This window comes from Chelonia mydas, chromosome 1 (assembly GCF_015237465.2).
Source record: "Chelonia mydas isolate rCheMyd1 chromosome 1, rCheMyd1.pri.v2, whole genome shotgun sequence".
Taxonomy (NCBI): domain Eukaryota; kingdom Metazoa; phylum Chordata; order Testudines; family Cheloniidae; genus Chelonia; species Chelonia mydas.
In genome coordinates, this window is record NC_057849.1 from 208631999 (window position 1) to 208656781 (window position 24783).

The window sequence follows — 24783 nt, forward strand, 5'->3', positions numbered from 1 at the left end:
CTCCTTTCTCCCGTAACTTGCAACCCCCACATTCCATGGCTGCAGAATCACAAAACACAAGAGCTGCAGGTGAGAAAGATAGATCCAGAGAATGAGGAAGGATGGTAGCAGAGGAAGCAGGGCCAGGAAGAGGGGAGCCCCCCTGCAGTGTATAACTGAACCTGTCCCTCTTCCTAGCTCTGCTTCCCCTGTACCATTCCTCCTCTTTCTCGGGATCCATCTATATCACCTGTGGCCCTTTCTGTATTTTGTGATTCTGCAGCCATGGAGTGTGCCTTACATAGAGTCCACCCCTTGCTCCAGAACTTGAACGGTCATTTATATAAATAAGGGCCAGATTCTCTGGCCCACAAAGTTCATTTTGCACTGTGTAAAGCAGTGTATGCTGAACTTAAACAGGCCACAGAGTCCCACAGGGCAATTTTCCCTACACCCAGAGAATCTCTACCAATGGAAAGCTGATGGAGGCAGTGAAGATGGGGGAGGGGCCATTTTGGTGACAGACTGATGCATGTTGAGAGTGGGAGAGGAAATGGTAGAGCCAGCAGTAGAAGTTAGAGTAACTGCTGCAAGGCAGCCAAGGATCAGGGAGCCACAACCAGTTCCAGTGGCCACTTCTCTGCACTACATTCAAGCATGGGGGAGAATAGGACCCTACATATTTTTCTAGCTCTTACACGCAGGGTAGGTCCGGCATGGAAATTACCTGGACATCTCCCAACCATCTCCAGCAAATTCCTAGTTTAAAGCTCTCTTAATCAGTTGTGCCAGCCTCCATCCTAGAAGTCTATTTCCCTCCCTACTCAGGTGAAGTCCATCCCAAGAGAACAGTCCTCTGTCCATGAATGCTTCCCAGTGGCCATACATCCCAAAGCCCTCCTTATAGCACCACTGCCTGAGCCATCTACTGATCATCATAATCTTGTCACACCTTTGTTGCCCTTCTCTAGGAACAGGCAGAATCCCACTGAAGATCACCTGAGCCTCGATTTCCTTAAGTGTCTTCCCCAGCCTGGCATAGTCTCCCTTGATATGTTCCAGTGAGAATCTAGCCGTATCATTTGTTCCCACATGAAGGACAATCAGTGGATTCTTTCCCGCTCCCATTAGGATCCTCTTCAGCCTCAAGTCCACATCCCGTATCTTAGCACCTGGCAGACAGCACATCCTTCTGTTCTCTGGATCAGCTCTGGTTACAGGCCCATCTATTCTTCTCAGTAAGGAGTCCCCAATCACATAGACCTGCCTTTTCCTGATGATGGTGCGATTCTCCAGTCTACCCCCTGTTCCCTCTGGCTGCAAGTCCTCTTGATTCCTATTCTCCCTTGCAATCTTCTGCAACCCATCCTGTATCCTCCTGGGGCTCATATTTGGTGTTATCTCCATTGACTCTTCCCCTTTTCCTATAGGACTAACTGCTCTTCTCTTCTTTCTTGCCCTCCCACCTTCACTGACCACCTGCTGTGCCCCTTCTTCATTTTCCAACTCTGCAAACCTGTTCCTGAGCTCTATTTCTCCTTCACTAGCCCGTCTTTTCCTCTGCCTGGTTCTCTTAGTCACATGCTTCCACTGTCCATTTTTGTCACCCAGCAGTCTCCCCTCAGAGTTCTTCGGTCCTGCTTCCATCTGCAAGTCTAAGCTTTTCCCTTCAGCCTCCTCATGTCTTTGCTCCATCATCTGCTCCAACCCCCTTCTAAACCCAACCAGAGTTTCCACCTGCATCTCCAATCCTCGGATCTTTTCTTCCAACAGCTCTATCAGGCGGCACTTCATGCAGACGAGACTCTTTTCAGGTAGCCCCTCCAGGATCATGTATATACCACAGCTTCCACATCCAGTCATCTTCATTGTGTCCTCCACTGCTTGGGTCACTCCCACTGCTGCCTCTGTGTCTGTCATCTCCTTCTCACCTAAATCCTGCTCGTCTGGTAAACACAAACTCCACCAAAACACCACCACTCACAGCAAAACAAACCCCAACAAGCACCAAAACACTGCCAGACCACCACACACTCCCTTCACTACCCTGTCTGTTCCTCTGCCTGGCTCTCCTGGTCTTCCCCCCAAACTCCCCTTGCAAACTCCCCTGTTTACAGCTCTGTTTGCTGGCTCCTGTGCCGCTGCAGCTGTCATACTGAATTCACCTGACTCAGTGATAGAATTTCCACCTAGCTGTGCTGGAGCACAGCAGACACCAGGGGCATTGACCAAGTACATAGGCCCAGCCACGGAGCCATAAGACTTGGAAAATAAACCACTATTAATAGTTCGTTTGGGTTTTTCTGCATTAGGATCCCTTTACCTGGACGATATTTCCAGCTCACAGTTCACGGAGGGAAGGAACAATCCAAGAGGATGGACCCATCCAGCGTCATGGCAAACAGCATCCTTGCTGTCTTCTCTGTGTTGCAGCTCGGTGAGTCCCTGGCTGGGTAGGGCATGGTGCAGCAGCTTGGGTATTTTTAGGCTTTTTACGATCTCCTGACTTCCTGCTTCAAACTAAACAAGTTTTGCCCATTTTTTAAACAGCTGCCATCTCCGATTCCTGACAACGGGATTGAATCCACAAGCCTAAAATGGCCTTATTCGGTAAAAGTGAGGTGACCACTATGCAACTACATGTGATAATACAAAAAACTGCAGCCCCAGGAGAACTGGAAATCTAGGGACAGCATAAAATACACTGAATTCAAAATCAAACTCCAGGGAGAACACACTGGCTTGATCACCACACCAGGGAAGATGGCCCCTCTTAGGGTGTGTCTTCCCTGCACAGCACCCATGTCTGAGCACCTTGGTTAGCGTAGCCTGGGTGTGAGCAGCCATACTAAAAAACCATAACCTGTATGACTGTAACCTCACTGCCACTGCATTCACCCGTGGGTGTCTCTAGGACTCCTGGGGGCACATCCCGGGGTTCTTTATGCTGCAGTAAGCTGAGCTGTTTCATAATTCTTTCCCAGTGAATTGTGGGAGGACATGGGGTGGGGGGTGGGGGGTGCGGGAGGATTGTGGAAAGGCACTGGAGGACTATAAATACTTGAGTGATTTAGCCTGTGTCCTCCCTGCAAAGTGGGTGGCTTACTTGGGCACTAGCCAGTACCCCTAGCCAGGCCAATTAGCCCATGGTGAAAGCACCACTAAACTCAGGTCAGAGGGTTTTGTGAGTGGACAGGAGGGGGGTCAGAGGCAGCACCTGGGTGAGAGCCTGGGTTAACTCTGCAGTGAAGTCTTAATTCACCACTGAAGATCCATTAGATGGAAACAACCTTCAGTCTCAGCTGAGCTGTGCTGGAGTCAGACTGGTGACCATCTCTGTAACCCATTGGCAATGCCCTGAGGCATCCATCTCTCAATTAATGCTAGCTTAGAGGGGGTCCCATAGGAAGGTAAATATTACATACAAGAACATGGAGGTTTTAATGTTAAACAGTAGGAGATGCTGGAAATAATGCTAGTTATGGAACCTAGCCCTTGGCTGCATTATGTGTTATGAGACAGTCTTTCATAAAATGATCACACAGTATTTTTTCCACATGGATTTTTTAGCAGGACTGGAACCCTTGGCTTTTCAGAGTCACAACACAGATCTCTGCTGTATAATTAATTTTGCTGGGTGTAAACTAATTAAGGTGGTGGGATATAATTGGTTAAATAATCATGTTACAATATGTTAGGATTGGTTAGTTAAATTTCAGTAAAATGATTGGTTAAGGTATAGCTAAGCAGAACTCAAGTTTTACTATATAGTCTACAGTCAATCAGGAAGTAATGCGGGGGGGGGGAATGGGAACAGGGAATGGGGGTAGGGAAATTGGAATCGTGTTTTGCTAAGGGGAGGAAGGGGAACAGGGACACAGGTAAAGTTCTGTGGTGTCAGAGCTGGGAAGGGGGACACTGAAGAAGGAAACTGGAATCATGCTTGCGGGAAGTTCACCCCAATAAACATCGAATTGTTTGCACCTTTGGACTTCGGGTATTGTTGCTCTCTGTTCATGCGAGAAGGACCAGGGAAGTAAGCGGGTGAAGGAATAAGCCCTCTAACACAGGGCACTCCCCCAAGGTACAGAATGTCACAGCCACTTCCTGGCCTCACCAGAATTGGTACGCAGATCTACTTCACCTCTCCACTCACCCCACGGTCCATCTTCTGGTCCTCCAGGATCTCCTCATGCAAGTGCACAGCTGCCTGCGTCACCCCATCCTGGGCTCTCTCCATCTCACAGCCTGGTATTTGGATGGAGCTTGCTTGTAGATGACTCCTGCTCTGCCCACGTCTGCAACATCGTTACACATAGCCGACGCTCATCCACTCGGGCCTGTTACCAGGCCAAGTGGCATCATTTGATTTTGTGGGCATGCTGTCACCATCACTCCATCGACTCCGCCTCTATTCCTATTCTCCTAGATTATTCCTTCACCTCCTCCTGTCGGGCCCACACCTCCATCTGAGTGCACCTGGCAGCTCTTAGTGCCTTTCTTCCCCCCAGTGGATGGGTTCTCTGTCTTCACACACTCAACCACCTCCTGCTTCCTTCATCGCCTTCTGAATGCTTTTCCCACTGCGCGTAAACCTACCCCTTCCTGGGACCTCCACCTTGTCCTCTCCACTCTCACTCAGCCAGTCTGAACCTCTGGCAACCTGCTCCCTTGCCCACCTCTCCATTAAAGTGATCTTCTTGGTGGCCATCACCTCTGCACAGCAAGTTAGTGAACTGGTGGCCGTGATGGTGAAACCCCTCCCCCCATTCACCATCTTCCACAAAGACAAGGTCTTCTTGTGCCTCCAAGTTCCTCTACAAGGTGGCCGCCCCGTTTCACCTCAGCCAGTATGTGCACCACCTGATCTTTTATCCTAAACTGCACACCTCCCCCTGTGAGCTTGCGTTCCACACTCTCAGGGTTCGCCAGGTGTTGGCCTTTTATCTCCAACACACCTGCACCTTCCGAGTGTCTCCTCCTCTCTTCATTGCCATGGTGGAGTGCTGCTGGGGTCATGCCCTCTCTTCAAAGTGACTCTTCAAGTGGATCTCCCGTTGCATTGTGGACTGCCATGTCCCCCCCCTCCTGGAGTCATGACCTACTCTACCCAGGCATATGCTGCAACATTGGTGGTCCCTGGAATGACATTCGTAAGGCAGCCGCTTGGACCTCTGTTCACACCTTTTCCACCCATTACCTCATCGCCCCTGCCTCGGTGTCAGATGCTGCTGTCAGTCAGGCTGCCCTTTGGACAGTGGCTTCTGGTGAGACCTCATGCCCACCTCCATGATGACCATTGCTCGCTACTCTCCCGTGTTTGGAATCCACATAGGGACCATCACTCAAAGAAGAATAAAAGGTTACCTACCGTAACTGGAGGTTCTTTGAGATGTGTGGTTCCTATCTGGATTCCAATTCCACGCTCCATCCCCTCTGCTCCGCGCTCCTCTGTTGCCTGGTAAGAGGAACTCGAGTGGCATCAACCCACACCACCTCTTAAAGCCTCAGGCGTGCCACACAGTCAATGCACAATGCACTTGCGGGTCAATGGACGCTAGTGTGAACAGTTCCAGCTCCGGTGCATGGCACACATGTGTACCCAGGTTTGGAATCCAGATAGGGACCATACATCTCAAAGAACCTCCAGTTACGGTAAGTAACCTTCTGTTACTTTGCTCCCCCTGTGGGGACTATTGTCTGTCTAACACACATCTCACTGTCAGGGAATGTTTCCCACTTCTTTTGGCCAGGTGCCCACTCGCTTCCTTTTACCTATGGATAGCAGTGAGACTTTTTAATCCTTTACAGGTAGAGCAATTAGAGAACAGCTACTAAGAGGGATTTTATAGCTACTGGCTGGCTGGGTGTACATAAAAGGGAGCTCCCCCGCCCCTTCATTTATCACAGATTCTATGACCTTTTGACCAGAGATGCAATCGAGAGAAGATTTCAGCTTGATATTAGGGAATCATGAAAGAAACCTCACAATGCCCAAGAGACAGGAAAAGAGCATATGAAGATAGGTTAAACTGCCCAAGGTCATGCAGTGAGTTGGTGACAAAATTAGAGGACAGAACCCAGGAGTCCTTACTCCCAGTCCCCTGCCTTTCCCACCAGAACCACTACTTTTCCTATTGGTGTGATTTATTAGACATATGGATAATATCTCTGATGGATGTGCTGGATATTGAAAAAGGAGCTAGAGGAAGGTGATCAGGAACAGTCAACATGGATTCACCAAGGGCAAGTCATGCCTGACAAACCTGATTGCCTTCTATGATGAGATAACTGGGTCTGTGGATATGGGGAAAGCAGTGGACATGATATATCTTGACTTTAGTAAAGCTTTTGATACTGTCTCCCACAGTATTCTTTCCAGCAAGTTAAACAAATATGGATTGGATGAATGGACTATAAGGTGGATAGAAAGCTGGCTAGATTGTCGGGCTCAATGGGTAGTGATTGTTACCCGAAATTGGGCCGGCTAGTAAGCTTAGGGAGGCTGACATGTTGATTTTAGTGTCTTACACACATTTGATCCCAGCTGAGTTGGCATAAAATAAAATCGCAACAAGGGAAAGCAAGAAACAGCAGCACAGGGGTTGGATGCTATTACTTTTTAAAATGTAATTGGTCAGAAAAGCATTTGTAGGTGCTAAATGGCCCTAGACTGGGCCACAGCTACCAAAAGTCACAGCTTGAAAGGAATGTTCCTGTAAAAATTCCTTCCCAGCCACTAGGTGGTGCTCCTCCTCTACCTGAGGGAATCAGAGCTGTTGTGTCAGGAGTAGAACTAGCTGGAGAACGACAATTCTCTTTTAGGATAACCTTTGAGCTTTCAAAATTTATTTTCATTTTGCATTGGAATGAAAACAAAATGATCAAATGTTTCTGCAAAATGGAATTGTTTGAAAGTGCCCATTTTCAGGTTGAAAAGGTGCAGTTTTTGATGTGGGTCTCTCTCTCTCTCTCTCTCTGTATGTCTAGACTGTAGTCATGGGGTGTGATTGCAGCTCGAGTTGACATACTTGAGCTAGCTTTAATCTAGTTAACTCTGGTTCCTGAACAGTGAAGCCATGGTAGCACGCAACTGAGCCCAGGTCTGCCTGGAACCCTGGGTAATAACAGGGGTAGCCTGTGCTGAAGTTTTTTGCTACTGAGGCTTCACGGTTCAGTACTTGATCTAGGAAGATTAAAGCTAGCTTGTCTATGTCTACATGAACTGCAATCATACTCTGTGATTGCAGTCTAGACATACCCTCTGTCTCTCTTGGGGAGTGACCGGACAGGCCATCCTAGACTTCAGAAACCTTCCCATCAAAACATTGTTGAAATCAATATGTTTCTGCAATGTTTTGGCTTTGAAAAAACAGCATATTTTGATGAAAAAATGTTGTGTTGGTACTGTTCCAACCAGCTCCAGTGAAGAGGGCACAAAAACCAGTTGTTTCTCCAATGCTTCAGCCCCTCAGGGACATGTTGCTTAGTGGTTAGCATCCTTGCCAGAAACTCCTGAGTTCAAGTCCCCACACCAAGATTTGGGCAGATAACCAGGGTGTGTGTGACAATCAGGTTAGAGCAGAGGTTCTCAAACTGTGGTCCGTTGACCACCAGTAGTCCGCGAGCTCCATTCAGGTGGTCCGCAGTGTGGAGGAAAAATCTAGTAGGCCTAAAACTTTGGTCAAGTTAACTGTGTATATAAAGCAGAAGAAGAGAGTGAGGAAAATTCCACTGTGGGGCAGTTACAACAGCACAGCTTAAGAAATGTAACCATAGCAGCTAGCAATTAGGAAAGACCGTTAACCGCAAAAGAACAAACCTGTCAATAACAGAAAAACCCTCGGCCCCATCCGCAGATCTTATATGTAGACAGCCGGCTGCCCCTACATCACCTAGACAATCGAGTGCAGGTCCGTCTACTCCGGGCGGAACAAATGGAAAGGGCAGTAGACCCCACACACCTCCACCACACTACGATCTGGAGGTTGACTCCACTAGCCAGGGACCCCTGCCCCAACCAGTAACACCAATCATAGAATCATAGAATATCAGGGTTGGAAGGGACCTCAGGAGATCATCTAGTCCAACCTCCTGCTCAACGCAGGACCAATCCCCAACTAAATCATCCCAGCCAGGGCTTTGTCAAGCCTGACCTTAAAAACTTCTAAGGAAGGAGATTCCACCATCTCCCTAGGTAACCCATTCCAGTGTTTTACCACCCTCCTAGAGAAAAAGTTTTTCCTAATATCCAACCTAAACCTCCCCCACTGCAACTTGAGACCATTACTCCTCGTTCTGTCATCTGCTGCCACTGAGAACAGTCTAGATCCATCGTCTTTGGAACCCCCTTTCAGGTAGTTGAAAGCAGCTATCCAATCCCCACTCATTCTTCTCTTCCGCAGACTAAACAAGCCCAGTTCCCTCAGCCTCTCCTTATAAGTCATGTGTTCCAGTCCCCTAATCATTTTTGTTGCCCTCCTCTGGATGTTTTCCAATTTTTCCACATCCTTCTTGTAGTGTGGGGCCCAAAACTGGACACAGTACTCCAGATGAGGCCTCACCAATGTCGAATAGAGGGGAACGATCACCTCCCTCCATCCTCTGGCAATGCCCCTACTTATACATCCCAAAATGCCATTGGCCTTCTTGGCAACAAGGACACACTGTTGACTCATATCCAGCTTCTCGTCCACTGTAACCCCTAGGTCCTTTTCTGCAGAACTGCTGCCTAGCCATTCGGTCCCTAGTCTGTAGCGGTGCATAGGATTCGTCAGTCCTAAGTGCAGGACTCAGCACTTGTCCTTGTCGAACTTCATCAGATTTCTTTTGCCCCGGTCCTCTAATTTGTCTAGAGCCCTCTGTATCCTATCCCTGCCCTCCAACATATCTACCTCTCCTCCCAGTTGAGTGTCATCTGCAAACTTGCTTAGAGTGCAATTCACCCCATCCTCCAGATCATTAATGAAGATATTGAACAAAACCAGCCCGAGGAATGACCCTTGGGGCACTCCACTTGATACCGGCTGCCAACTAGACATGGAGCCATTGATCGCTACCCATTGAGCCCGACAATCTAGCCAGCTTTCTATCCACCTTATAGTCCATTCATCCAGCCCATACTTCTTTAACTTGCTGGCAAGAATACTGTGGGAGACCATATCAAAAGCTTTGCTAAAGTCAAGGAACAACACGTCCACTGCTTTCCCCTCATCCACAGAGCCAGTTATCTCGTCATAGAAGGCAATTAGATTAGTCGGACATGACTTGCCCTTGGTGAATCCATGCTGACTGTTCCTGATCACTTTCCTCTCCTCTAAGTGCTTCAGAACTGATTCCTTGAGGACCTGCTCCATGATTTTTCCAGGGACTGAGGTGAGGCTGACTGGCCTGTAGTTCCTAGGATCCTCCTTCTTCCCTTTTTTAAACATGGGTACTACATTAGCCTTTTTCCAGTTGTCCGGGACCTCCCCGATCACTATGAATTTTCAGAGATAATGGCCAATGGCTCTGCAATCACATCTGCCAACTCCTTTAGCACTCTTGGATGCAGTGCATCCGGCCCCATGGACTTGTGCTCGTCCAGCTTTTCTAAATAGTCCCAAACCACTTCTTTCTCCACAGAGGGCTGGTCACCTCCTCCCCATACTGTGCTGCCCAGTGCAGTAGTCTGGGAGCTGACCTTGTTCGTGAAGACAGAGGCAAAAAAAACATTGAGTATATTAGCTTTTTCCACATCCTCTGTCACTAGGTTGCCTCCCTCATTCAATAAGGGGCCCACACTTTCCTTGACTTTCTTCTTTTTGCTAACATATCTGAAGAAACCCTTCTTTTTACTCTTAACATCTCTTGCTAGCTGCAACTCCAGGTGTGATTTGGCCTTCCTGATTTCACTCCTGCATGCCCAAGCAATATTTTTATACTCTTCCCTGGTCATTTGTCCAATCTTCCACTTCTTGTAAGCTGCTTTTTTGTGTTTAAGATCAGCAAGGATTTCACTGTTAAGCCAAGCTGGTCGCCTGCCATATTTACTATTCTTTCAACACATCAGGATGGTTTGTCCCTGTAACCACAGTAAGGATTCTTTAAAATACAGCCAGCTGTCCTGGACTCCTTTCCCCCTCATGTATTCTCCCAGGGGATCCTGCCCATCAGTTCCCTGAGGGAGTCAAAGTCTGCTTTTCTGAAGTCCAGGGTCCGTATTCTGCTGCTCTTCTTTCTTCCCTGTGTCAGTATCCTGGACTCTACCATCTCATGGTCACTGCCTCCCAGGTTCCCATCCACTTTTGCTTCCCCGACTAATTCTTCCCGGTTTGTGAGCAGCAGGTCAAGAAGAGCTCTGCCCCTAGTTGGTTCCTCCAGCACTTGCACCAGGAAATTGTCCCCTACACTTTCCAAAAACTTCCTGGATTGTCTGTGCACTGCTGTATTGCTCTCCCAGCAGATATCAGGGTGATTGAAGTCTCCCATGAGAACCAGGGCCTGCGATCTAGTAACTTCTGTTAGTTGCTGGAAGAAAGCCTCGTCCACCTCATCCCCCTAGTGCGGTGGTCTATAGTAGACTCCCACCACGACATAACCCTTGTTGCTCACACTTCTAAACTTAATCCAGAGACTCAGGTTTTTCTGCAGTTTCATACCGGAGCTCTCAGCAGTCATACTGCTCTCTTACATACAATGCAACTCCCCCACCTTTTCTGCCCTGCCTGTCCTTCCTGAACAGTTTATATCCATCCATGGCAGTACTCCAGTCATGTGAATTATCCCACCAAGTCTCTGTTATTCCAATCACATCATAATTCCTTGACTGTGCCAGGACTTCCAGTTCTCCCTGCTTGTTTCCCAGGCTTCTTGCGTTTGTGTATAGGCACTTGAGATAACTTGCTGTTTGTCCTGCTTTCTTAGTATGAAGCAGGAGCCCTCCCCTCACACACGCTCCTGCTCGTGCTTCCTCCTGGTATCCCACTTCCCCACTTACCTCAGAGCTTTGGTCTCCTTCCCCCGGTGAACCTAGTTTAAAGCCCTCCTCACTAGGTTAGCCAGCCTGCTTGCGAAGATGCTCTTCCCTCTCTTCGTTAGGTGGAGCCCGTCTCTGCCTAGCACTCCTCCTTCTTGGAACACCGTCCCATGGTCAAAGAATGTCAGTATCTACTTCACCCCCTTCCCCTGTGTCGCCCTCGGTTCCCACAAGAAGATCAATCACTACCCTAGCAGACTCGGTCCGATACCTATGTGACCGATTAGATGGACTGCCGGAAAATTCACCTGGACCACCAGCAAAGAATACTAGGCAATAAAAGTTACGACCCCAGGGGCCCCTTATGTCCAGCCCTCAGCTCCTTTCTTCCCATCATGAAACAGCATTCTCCTTGTGCCAACTTCCAGGCCCAGGTGTTGATGCTTCAGGTCAGGCGACCCTGGTGACTGTACATGCCCCTTGGTCTCCCATGGATTTGTATAATTTGACTGAAAAATTTCCTAAAATAAGGGAAGACCCCGTCAAATTTCAAGAAGAATTAAGAACAGTCATAAGCTGTTACAACCCTAACTGGGCAGATTTAAATCAACTCATGAGAGGAGTCCTGCCCAGGGAAACATTAAATCGCCTCCTACAAGAGGCCCAGTAGCCCAATGATGACCAAGGCCATAATAGGGACTTAAATACAGACAGGAACAACCTGCTGGTTGCAGTTCTTAAAATCTGCCCAAAAAATTAGTGCTTGTAGATAAAATAAAGGCGAAAACCCTGCTGATTATATGCAGCGCCTTAAGCAGGTTTTCGAAAGATATTCTGGCATAGATAATGCAGAGCAAGATGCTAAACAAGCCATAGTGGCCTCCTTTGTCCAAGGACTCAATCCACGATTAGGGGACCATTTAAAAATTGGTACCATGGATTGGGAAGGAAAAAACCCAGACAAAATTCTGGCAGTCGCCCAGCATTACTACTGTCAGAAAAGAAAAAGGATGACATCGAAACTAAATTAATGACCCTCCAGATCCAGAATATACAGAAACCGGACATGCAACCACCCATTAAGGGGAAGAGGAGAAAGACACAACAGAGATCCCTACCGTCTCCCTATCCAGGGGAAAAATAATAACACCTGTTTCAATTGTGGACAAGCGGGCCATTGGAAAAACAATTGTCCCAATCGCCCCGACCGGTCAATCGACCCTGCCCTTGCACCGCAATATTCTTTCCCTGTTCCCTTGTGCCCTCAAAGCTGTTAGGATAGCCAGGAGGTGGGTGGCATCATTGCTCCGCTTGTCCCTTTAAACCAGACGGGACCATATGTAAACTGCATAATTAATGGCACCCCTACCTCTTGCCTGCTAGATACCAGTGCCTTGCGGTCCACCCTCCGCACGGGCGACTTCCCTTCCCTTCCAGTAACCTCAGAAATAATGAATACAGTAGGAGTGAGCAACACTCCTATTCCCCATCCCGTCTCCTCACCTCTGACTGTCTCTATCGGTCCTCTGTCTGAGCACCATGCTTTCCTCCTCAGCCCCTACTCACCTGTTAACCTTTTGGGAAGAGACTTGCTGTGCAAATTATATTGTACAATTTATTGCACCCCAGACGGTGTGTATTTGGATGTCCCCGATCCCAGCCAAAATGAGGTCCTGGCAGTCCTGCAACCGGGCACTCCAGAGGAGGAGACCGACCCCAGTCCTTCCTTGTTGCAACAGGAATTGCTGGCCAAGGTTCCTCCCTGTTTGTCCCGAGCATGCCAACCAGGTAGGGTGCATCAAGACTGCCCGATCTGTTCAAAATACAGTCAGTAAATGTAACACCCCCATTTTACCTGTAAGGAAACCTGGCAAGCAGACTTGGTGCTTTGTCCAGGATCTCCGTGCTGTCAATGCTGCTGTTCTCCCTACCTACCCAGTTGTCCCAAACCCTGCTATTATTCTCTCCTATATCTCTCCCTCTGCCATTTATTTCATGGTTGTTGACCTCTGCTCGGCTTTCTTCTCTATCCCTGTCCACAGAGATAGTCAATATCTGTTTGCTTTTACCTACCAAGGGTGTCAATACACTTGGACCAGGTTACCCCAGGGTTACACCGAATCGCCCACCTTGTTCTCACAGATCGTCAAAAGGGATCTGGATGATATTGAATTCAAAATGGGTTCCACTCTAGTCCAGTACGTAGATGACCTGCTATTGGCATCGCCATCTTTAGAGGCCTCTAAAACTGATTCCCTTACGCTATTGCAAGCTCTAGCCGAGAAGGTTCATAAAGCCTCCAAGTCTAAACTGCAGCTCTGTCTGCCCAAAGTCCACTATTTGGGACATGATATTTCAGCTGGAGAGAGATGCTTGTCCTCTGCGCAAATACAAGCCATCCTCCAGGTCCCTAAACCAACCACTAAGAAACAAATGCGCAGTTTCCTAGGTATGGCCGGGTATTGCTGACAGTGGATCCTTGGGTATACAGCTATTATTAGGCCCCTGCAGGAATTAACCCTTGACAAGGTCCCTGAACCCCTTCCATGGACCCCAAAAGCCGAGGAAGCATTTACTAAGATTAAGGAAGCTCCTACCAGGTCCCCTGCCTTGGGCTTACCTGACTATCAGAATCCCTTCACCCCCTACTGCCATGAGAAGGAGGGAATAGCCTTGGGGGTCCTTACTCAAACTCATGGTGACAAATGATGCCCCGTAGCATATTATAGCTCACTTTTGGACCCTGTAGCAGCTGGACTCCCTCCTTGTCTTCGGGCGGTAGCTGCAGCTGCTTCCCTTGTGGAGGCTTCTGCTACTCTCATCTTGGGTTCCTGCCTATGTGTTGCCATCCCGCATGCTGTGACCACTGTGCTTCTAAAAAGCAAAACCCAGCATCTCTCTAACTCCAGACTAACTAAATATGAATGCTGCTTTTAAATGCTTCAAATGTAACTCTTGCTCACTGTCCTGTCCTTAACCCCGCTTCCCTACTTCCCACGGCAGCTGAAGGAGAACCCACTCCCTTCTGGGAGCACACTCAGCCCAAGTCACAGAACTTGTTGCCCTTACCCGTGCTTGTACTTTAGCCAAGGCCAAGTCTGTTACCATCTACACAGACTCTCGATATGCCTTTGGGGTGGTTCATGATTATGGGCAACTACGGAAACACTGAGGATTTCTCACTTCGGGACCAGGGCGGCAAAGATTAGTAATGGGCCCTCTGTTGATGCTCTTCTCTCTGCCCTTCAACTCCCTTCTGCCATTGCCATTGTAAAATGTACTGCTCACCAGAAACCTTATGATGATGTTACCAGAGGAAATGCACTGGCAGATGCTACTGCCAGACAGACGGTCCTTTCCGGGTCCATTTGATTTTATTTTCTTCAGTTCACAGTTCCCCTCCATGCCTGCCTCTCTCCACGATTTAGCTCTTATGCAAGATTCGTCCCCAGAACCAGAGAAGGACAGATGGAGGCGGGATGGATGTACTTTGCATCCGGATGCCTTGTGGCTCTCCCCAGATGGCCGCTTGGTGGCGCCCAAGGCTGTGCTCCCCTATCTCGCTCGTGCATCCCATGGATTGGCGCATGTGAGCAAAGGGGGGATGATTGCTTCAGTACTGCATCATTGGTATGCCCCAAATTTCTCCATTATGGCACAGCAGTACTGCAATTCTTGTCCGACCTGCTGAGCCCACAATAGTGGCAGACCAGTTCAGACAAAACCCCGCTGCGCACCCCACTCCATGGGGACCTTTTGTAAATATCGAAATTGATTTTATCATTATGCCAAAATGTTGTTCTTATGAATATGTTCTTGTTTGTGTCTGTATGTATTCTGGTTGGATAGAGGCCTACCCTTGTGCCAAGGCCGATTCCCTCACTGTAGCAAAAAAATTGTTAAGGGATTTTATTCCTTGGTTTGGTCTACCTCTTTCTATTAACAGTGACCGAGGTACCCATTTTACAGGCCAAATCATGCAACAGATTTGCAAGGCTCTTACCATCACCCAACACTTGCATTGTGCTCATCACCCGCAGAGTGAGGGGGCGGTTGAGCACAAAAATGGGGAATGAAAGAACAAAATCTCTAAGATCTGTGCTGAAACCAGCCTTAAATGGCCTGATGCCCTACCCCTTGCTCTCATGTATATGAGAGCAAGGGGTAGGGCATCACCTACACGCAAACATGGCCTATCCCCATATGAAATCCTTGTGGCCAGACCCATGCGTATGCCAGCATCCCCTCCCCCACTCCCTTGCCAACTGGACCTGCAACTAAACGATGATACTGTTATGACATACTGTCAGACGCTAATTCACTGTGTTAGGTCTATCCACTCACAGGTCCAAAGTGCCCTGGTGGAACCAGCTGACACACCGTGCCACCCCCTTCAGCCTGGAGACTGGGTTTATATTAAAGTATATCAAAGAAAGACTTCTTTAGAACCTCACTGGAAGGGTACCATACCCTACTGACCACCCATACAGCAATCAAGTGCAAGGGGTTTGTCAGCTGGATCCACGCCTCCCACTGCAAGAAAAATAACGCCACCCTTGGACCCAGACGCTGAGGATTTTCAGCCCCCAGATCCAGTTCCCGAAAACAACCAGAGTGGTTGTGACGGCAACCTTGCTTCAGCCCCCAAAAGGGAACCTCAGTACAACCTCAGGAAGAGAAAGTGATACCTCCAGTGATTCGCCTTTATAGCCAGCTAAGGCTTCAGGCCTGCTGGTAAAGAGGATTCTGGAGATCAAACGCCAGAATAAAGCCTTTAGAAGTCCAGTGGAGAGCCTAGTGCCCACTGGCACCTGACTGCCATGACCGACCCCGCGGTCAGAATAAAGGAATCAGCCATGATGCAAAAATGGCTGATGCCTTCTGTTTGGTTCGTATGCGTAACTATGTTCTTGCTACTATTGTTGAATTTTCATGATACTGTTATGTTCTTTTGAATGCACAAAGCCACTAGCACTTCGCTAATGAAAGACCCCTTTGAAGAACTGGATGCAGAGCCAATAACTTCTCCCTTGTACGATGCTAAACCAGGGATGTTCCAAGAAAGAAAAAGGAACAACCGCTTTGCTGGAGCCAAGGTACAAGAATTTCTGACCACAAAAGAGAACTGGCCCTGGTGGAAGAGATGGAGTGTTGTACACTGGCAAGGAGGAAGTTGTGGACTCTTTGCTTGGGACTGTGGTGTTACTTGGTATTTAGGGTTTCTCCCGGGGGCTGCACAATGCACTATTGGGCAAGTACCCTGGGGATGTTCTGCTCTCCCTAATTGGCTTCCAGACAATGAATATCAGAAACGCCTTGCTACCACAACCATCACCCCCAACATCCCTTCCTCCATTAACCTCACCACCACCCCCACAACCTACCCAAATATAGACGAAACGGTATATTCAAATGAAACCCAATGTCCAAGACCTTCACATTTAAGTGATTTATGGAAATTTTGCTTGGAGAAATTATTCTTTAAGGTTCAGGACAGTTCATATGAGTGAATGATTGAGTGGAGAACAGATGGGTTGGTGGAAATAGAAATATATGATATCACTGCATCTGAGCCCCAAAAGTCAGAAATTGAAATTGGTGGGGCCCATAGAGGGACAGATATGATGGCCATTCCCAGAGTTTGTAGCATGATAAGCAAAAAGGGCCCTTATCGTTATTTGGTCACCCAACTGATAAATAATCAAACAAATACCCAAAAAGTTTGTTCTGCTGCTGAAAAAATTACCTGTACTGAAAATGTCCCAATAACTAATAATTTAAACTGTACCATATTGCAGTACACCCCGTCCTATGCTATTGATGTTGAGGCCTCTCAAAAATATATAAGGGTGTTCAGCCATCAAATCTGGTACAATACTTCATCAAAGAAAGATGGGTTGGAGTTTCGATGGACTGTAATTAATGCTACACTAGGGACTGTAAAATTTACACTACCCTTATCTAGGTTTCAGATTACCTCTATATATCCTAATTGTTCAAAAGGAGCTGCCATCAGGCTAGCACAGCAAAGGGTCTGGGTTTCCGCTAGAAAGAAAAGGGATTTGCCTGGACACCTATGGGATGGTGCAAATAGCATAGCAGCAGTCTGGAATATCCATAAAGGCCAGCAACATGAGGAAAAATTGGGTCAGTTGGGAAAAGCCACAGGCCTTATTACTGGAGCACAACTAGCCCAGGTTCAGGCTGGTGTTGGTGAATTATCTGTTATCTCCGCCCTTAGTTCAATGTCCCAAAAGCTGTTAACAGAGATGGTACTGGGTATCACCAACACTGGAAAGGCATTGCAGTGGGATCAGGCTTGTTCAGAGGTTCAGGATTTTCTGAATGACCAGCTCAGGGCCATTCAGAGGGATCTTGAACATCAGGCGTGGCCTACTGCCCTTACAGATACCTCAGGAATTCCATCTAATCTGTGGCTGTGGAGACATACTTGGAAATTTTCTGAGTGGAAATGTAGACGTTCATAGTGCTCCTTCCAAGCATATAGGCTGGTCGGAGGGGTATGGACTCCCACCTACCGAATCCTGCCAGGTCTGTGGGGAGGATGCATGTGGGATTGGATAATTCACTGAGATATTTGGGAACTTAAACTACCTGGTATGCCCAATCGATTTGTAGTCAGTGCTCCTGGAGTAACGCCCAACATTTGGGTAGGGATTGGAAGCTAATGGACACTCTGGCCGTTGGAACCCCCTCATCTTCAGAGTGTACGTAAACTAAAACCAGGAGAGGTTGTCACTGTCCATGACAACATTTGTTGGGAGGGTATGGGACACGGGACTACCCTGACAGGACATCTACTTTTCCAGGCTAATAATAGTTGTGTGCATGTTGAGACCAATACCTTGAACGATGTACATTTTAATCTCACCACAGCCTCAGGCAATCATATCATTTATTGGCCTGCGGATAAAAATCTACAATTAGCCCTTAGGTTCCAAATACCCTTTAACTGGACTACTTTAGTACCTGACCGATTCCAAAATTTGCTTTCAAGCCTACCAGAGGTTCAGAAAATTTCTGAATTACAGGAACAAATTTATATGCTCCAAAATGTATATCAAGCCGAAAAGAATGCCTTTTATACTGCCTGTAGAATGTCTACTTTGTGTACCTAGACTGATATATTGTGTTTTGTGACTAAAGCTATACAACAATCCCAACCACATCATATTATCACCATGGGAATGTTGTTGCTTTTACTGCTGTTTAGCATAGGATTATGTTATTGTTGCTGTAATAGATGTATTTATCATTGCCTATCCAGCCCTAGACCTGCCAACCTCGATTCAAGAAAGCAGGTGGCACTAACGATTGTAAATGAGATGTATGACACAGTTTGGGCAGAAGAACAGGAGAATGAAAAGGAGGAAATTAACAGGCTCATGGCTACAGAAGTTTAGGCCCAATTAGTGGTGCCAAAAAAAGGCACCAAAGGGGGGAACGCGGAGGAAAAATCTAGTAGGCCTAAACTTATAGGCCTAAAACTTTGGTCAAGCTATCTGTGTATATGGAGCAGAAGAGGGCGAGCAAAATTCCATTGTGGGGCAGTTACAACAGCACAGCTTAAGAAATGTAACCATAGCAGCTAGAAATTAGGAAAGATCGTTAACTGCAAAAGAACACACCTGTCAATAACAGGAAAAGCTGTTAGCCGCAACAGTTGTGTTAGAAAGGTCGCTGACCGCAAAAGAACAGACAGTGACTAACAAGAGGGGCCGAGTGGGGGAGACGCTTGTTTTTGCTTTTGACCAGTGTTAATTTTGCAATGTATTCCAAATAAGGTAATTAATACTGAAGTATGTGTAATTTGTCTATGGTTTTAAGCTTTAAAAGGCTGTGTGTGCTTTGCATTGGGGGGCAGCTACTTCGAGCTGTTACCCCCCTGCGCTTGTAATCAATAAAGGAGCCTCAGGCTTGTTCTGATCCAAACACAATGCCTGGTTAATTTTCCACCACAGTGGATAGTTCCCTCTAAGGTGTGTGCCTGGGCAGCTGCACACAAGAATATGAAGGGCCACCCAGCTAATTAGTGGAGCCATACAGGCATGGCTCCACTAACTAGGTGCCTGGACCCTGGAGAAGAAGCACATGTAAGGTGAGGTGGTGGCCTTGAGGGGAATAGGGGGTAGGTGGGAGGTGGCAATGGGGTGAGAAGAGGGGGTGGGGGGAATTTGGGACGTGCAGGGCTGTGGAGGCCAGAGAAAGCACTTTACAATGGTTAGCTAATGGCACAAACAACATTTGGAAAGATCATTAAGTGGTCCGCCGAGACACTCAGCAATTTTCAAGTGGTCTGTGAAAAAAAAAGTTTGAGAACCACTGGTGTAGAGACATGCTGGGGCAGAAAAGGAGTCTGAACCACAAAGAATAAGCAACTGAATCAACTGATTGTGTGTGATATTTTTGTACTATTAAAGTGTATTGAGTAAAGTATTCTATGAAGTCTGGCTACACATTGGTAAATAATATCCTTGTGAAATGTATGCATTAACACTGTATGAGGAATTATGGCTACTCACTGATATTATGCTTTAAAGTCTTTGATGAAACAAAAGGGGAAACAGGTTTTCTCCCAGACAGGAAAGAAGGTTTTGGTTTGCTGCCTATGGTTTACCATGGCTGACCCTCCTGCAGCATTGTAAGAGGGGAGGTATGACCCTGGGAAGCCACTCACTGCCAACAGGCAGAGGGTCCCCCATACTTTAACTCACATCAGGCCTGACACACTCTTTACCCCAACACACTGTTGTCATAATATGGATTTCAAAGGTGACAGGTAAGGGATCAAAACAATGAGTTTGGGGAAATATAAGCAGAAGCAAAGCTCCATTTTGGCATCCATCACTGAGGATAGGGTACAGCACCCTTTGAGACCATAAAAGTTGGATCCCCTAGTCTGTAGGGTTCGGGATGCTGGTAACTTGATGTGAATAAGGAAACTGCTTAGATAAAGATTGTAACTTGGTAAGATTAAGTTTTAGTCACTAGAAAGCGGGTTTTATTTTGTTTTGTTTGTATCCATCCCTGTCTCTTTTTCTCTTGCTTGTAATCCCTTAAACCTCTGTTCTTGCTTAATACATTTACTCTTATTACAAAACCATCTCAGTGCTGTGTATTAAAGTGAAGGGTGAGTCTACAGCTAACCTAGCAGGCTTTAGGGTTGACTTGCCAGGCATCCGATTCTTGACCGGAACGCCCGATTGAAAAAGGACCCTGGCAGCTCCGGTCAGCATGGCTAACCGGGCCATTAAAAGTCCGGTTGGCTGCAGTGGCCAGCTGCGCATGGCTCCTGGAAGCGGCTGACATATCTCTCCAGCTCCTAGGTGCAAGGGCGGCCAGGGGGGCTCTCTGCACTGCCCCTGCCTGCAGCACAGGCACTGCCCCAAGCGCTGGCTCTGCAGCTCCCATTGGCCGGGAACTATGGCCAATGGGAGCTGCAGGGGCAGCGCCTGTGGATGAGGGCAGCGCACAAAGACCCCTGGCTGCCCCTGTGCCTAGGAGCCAGAGGGACATGCTGGCTGATTCTGGGAGCCACCTGAGGTAAGCGCCTCCTCCCCAACCCTCCTGTCCCAGCCCTGAGCCCCCTCCCACACTCAAACTCCGTCCCAGAGCCCACCCCCTGCATCCCCTCCCACACCCCAACCCCCTGCCCCAGCCCTGAGCCCCCTCCCACACCCAAACTCCCTCACAGAGCCTGCACCACGCATCCCCTCCCCTCACTCCAAACCCCTTGGCCCCAGCTCTGAGCACCCTCCCACACCCCAACCCCCTGCCTCAGCCCAGAGCCCCCTCTCACACTCCGAAACCCTTGGTCCTACCCACAAGTCCAGAGCCCCCTCTTGCACCCCAAACCCCTCATCCCTGACCCCAGCCAGGAGCCCACACTCCCAACCAGAGCCCTCATTCCTCCCCACACACAAACCCCTTGCCCCAGCCCAGTGAAAATGACCAAGTGAGTGAGGGGAGGGGAGAACGAGTGACAGAGGGAGGGGGGATGGAGGGAGTGCTCGGGGCAGAGGGCGGGGCAAAGGTCTTCAGTTTTCTGCGGTCAGAAAGTTGGCAACCTAGTGTATGCAGAGTCTCTTTGGAGGCAGCAAACTCAATAATTTCTGTGAGTGTCTAGTGAGAGGGACTGAATACAGCTGGGAGACATCTCGGGGGGAACTCAGGAACTCGGGTTTGCTGAGTGTTACCTGCAAAGTAAGGTTTGGATTGGCAGAGTCTTGAAGAGTTTGTGGGTGAAGCAGGGGAAGAGGGGTGATGGTGTCTTACAGTTCTGGGTGTCCTGAGCAAGACAATACAGGGTGCTGCACAAGCAGTGGGGGCCCCAGCCCTTTGGAGGAGATGATTAATTGAATTTGCTTTCACCCTGTCTCAGGGCAGGTCTACGCTACAGCCAGGATCGACACTATGAGATCGATCTACCGGCTATCAATTTAGCAGGTCTAGTAAAGTCCCGCCAAATCGACTGCAGATCGCTCTTCAGTCGACCCCTGTACTCTACCCCCAAGGAGAAGAGTAAGATAAGTCGACAGGAGATTTTGTCCTGTCGACCCCCCGCGGTGTAAGCAATGCGATAACTCGACCTAGGGTACGTCGACTCCAGCTACGTGAATAACATAGCTGGAGTTGTGTAGCATAGGTCGACTTACCGCGGTAGTATAGACATAGCCTCAGATGGACTCTTCAGGTGTAAATTAGATTCTCTGTCCCTGAGAGATTAGAGGAGATTAACCTGCTGCCCTGCCCAACTTCCCCAGTTAGGAATCTTGAACACCTAGCCAGGGTCACAGCCCTCCCCAGAGCATGTCCTCTCCCCTCCCCCAAACATGGCCCATAGCCCGCCCACCAGTGCTGGGAAGGGACCAGAGCTACTAAAACCCCATGCTGAGGGACTGCCCCCTTGATCAGTGAGACGCAGATGGGGGTGTGCATAGTCTGGGGTTTAGCCATGTGTCTCTTGGGAGCATGTAAGACATTGAAATCCATGTCATAGTATTTGCAGAATTTGTCTCTCAGTGATTCCCCGTGAGCTGATTGTTTTTGTGTCTGTCTTTTCTCTTTACCCCACAGGCCAAGGAGATGCTAAAATAACGCAAACACCAAGTCTGGTGCTGGAGAGAGGACAAACTGCATATCTCAGATGTGAACAAACCTATGGTCACAACAATATGTTCTGGTACCGACAGGATCCAGGTCAGGGAATGCAGTTCCTCATTAATTTCTACAACAAAGAACAAAACGAAAAAGGAAAGATTACTGATCGCTTCCAGGCCTACCAGCCGCAGAATAATCTCTTTCGCTTGAACATCTCGTCTGTGCAGCCAGAGGACTCAGCTGTGTATTTCTGCGCCAGCAGTTTAGACACAGTGCTTCAGAGTCCCCTTCTCCCTCTACAAAAACCTCACCTGTTCCTTGTCTCTCTGCAGCCCCAGCACAGGAAGCAGCAGGCTGGCTGTCACCACATGGAAGCAACAGGGCTAATTCTCTGTGGGTGCTGGAGGGAAGTCTCGGGGAGAGGGAAGGGGGAGCCAGCTAGGTTACACACCTGCCATGTGCATAGGCAGTTGTGTGAGAATAACAATATTTTGCCTTTGCAGAGCCCCTAATACGTGAGGGTCTCAAAGCGCTTTACAGACATTACTGAATATAGCTCCACAACACTGTCCTGTAAGGCAGGAAAAGATTCTTGTCTGCACTTTTCAGAGGGGGAAACTGAGGCAAGGAGAAGTTAAGTGATGTTCTCACGTGCAAAAAAGGAACTCAATGGTAGTGGAATAAATACTATGTATTGTCATATCCGGTCCTCTGCTTTAACCACCAGGATCCTTTTTCATGTGTCAAGAAACATGCAGGCCCCTATGGTTCTGAGCTCACCGCACACATATGAGTGGACACAGGATCTCACAAGCTTCCCAACACACAGATTTCTTCCCCATTATGTTAAGCAGCAGCTCTATTTATTCAGATGGTAGTGGAATCTCACTCACATGTAAATGACTGGTCTGTTATATTCCATCCAACCAATGGGGCCAGCAGTTTCCCTCTCATCCCCTCTCTGCCCTGCCCTCCACACCAGTCCATAAGAAGTGCTGCATCTTAAAATAAAATGTTGCTGGAGATATAACCACCAGGATTACCAAAGGGGAAAGGCAGCCAGGAGTCTGTACACATCAGCCACTAAGAAGTCTGGGACTCTTCAACACCTAGCCAGGAGTATATAGGTTACGATGACCCCTCCCCAGAGGGTGCCCCCTACGTCTTTGGGAAACACAAACAGGCCCTGCTCACCAGTGCTAGGAAGGAAGCAGAGCTGTGGACTAGAGCTACGTAAAATCCCATGCTGGGGGACTGCCCCCTGCTCAGTGAGACAGAGATAGGGGTGTGCATAGGCTGGTGTCTAGCCATGTATCTCTTGGGAGCAAGTAAGTTTATATCTGGGAAGTGGAATCCCCATCCTACCATTTGCAGGATTTGGCTCTAAATGTTTCCCTTGGACATGACTGTTTTATTATGTCTGTCTTGTGTGTTTTGTTTTTTTCCTTCTACAGGAGAAACAGATGCTAAAATAACCCCTGGAGAGAGGACAGATTGCCTATCTGAAATGTCAGCAAACCTATGAGCACGACAGCATGTTCTGGTACCGGCAGGATCTGTGTCAGTTGCTCTTCAGCTATAAGGAGAAAGAGAAAAAGGCAAAATTGTGAGTTGCTTGAGGCCAACTAGCCACAGGATGGTCTCTTTCGATCGAACATCTCGTCTGTGGAGCCAGAGCACTCGGCTGTGTATTTCTTCAGCAGCAGCAGTGCTTCAAAGTCATCTCTTCACTCTACAAAAAAACCCTCTTCTATTCCTTGTCTCTCTGCAGCCCTGGCATAGAAAGTGGCAGGCTGGCTGCCACCACATGGACAGTGACAAGGCACATTCTCCATGAGTGCTGGAGAGAAGCCAGAGGGAGAGAGGAGAACGGGGAAGAGAGTAACATAGGGGAGAGCCACCTAGGACAGTGGTTTTCAAACTGCAGGTCGTGATCCAGTACTGGGTCGTGGAATGGAAGGCACTGGGTCATGGCGGCTCTGGTCAGCACCGCCGACCGGGCTGTTAAAAGACCCGTCAGCGGTGCTTCCCAGCGAAGGCAGGCTAGTCCCTACCTGTTCTGACACCGGCTGTGCCCTGGAAGTGGCCAGCAGCAGGTCTGGCTCCTAGGCAGGGGGCCAGGGGGCTCCACGCACTGTCCCCGCCTCGAGCACTGGCTCTGTACTCTCATTGGCTGGTTCCCAGCCAATGGGAGTAGGCGGGGCGGTGCCTGCAGTCAAGAGCTGCACGGAGCCGCTTGCGCGCCTCTGCCTAGGAGCAGGACCAGCTGCTGGCCTCTTCTGGTGCTCGGCACTGTCCACGGTGCCAGGACAGGCAGGAAGCCTGCCTTAGCACCCCCACTGTGCCACTGACTGGGAGATGCCCAAAGTAAACCTGCACCCCACTCCCCTGCCCCAACCCTGAGTCCCCCCACAACCCGAAGCCCCTTCCTGCACCCCAAACCCCTCATCCCCAGCCCCACCCCAGAGCCTGCACCCCCAGCCCAGAGCCCTTACCCCCTCCTGCACCCCAACGCCCTGTCCCAGCCCTGAGCCCCTCCAACACCTTGAACCCCTCATTCCCAGCCCCACCCCACAGCCCTCACCCCTGCACCCCAGCCCTCTGCCCCAGCTCTGAGCCCCTCCCACACCCCAAACCCCTGATCCCCAGCTCCGTTGAGTCATGAGCGTCAACAATTTTCTTCAACTGGGTTGCAAGAAAACAAGTTTGCAAACCACTGATCTAGG

The 24783-nt window shown here is 48.7% G+C and overlaps 1 gene segment (V, D, J or C); it reads left to right on the forward strand.

Moving 5' to 3' along the window:
* LOC119565615 overlaps positions 1-23716 on the forward strand; it is a 36842-nt gene extending 13126 nt beyond the window's left edge. The window contains 3 exon segments of the V gene segment in view: positions 2292-2416; positions 22034-22450; positions 23512-23716. Of these exon segments, the coding sequence occupies positions 2356-2416; positions 22034-22450; positions 23512-23513 (480 nt within the window).
* The last annotated feature ends 1067 nt before the right edge of the window (positions 23717-24783 follow it).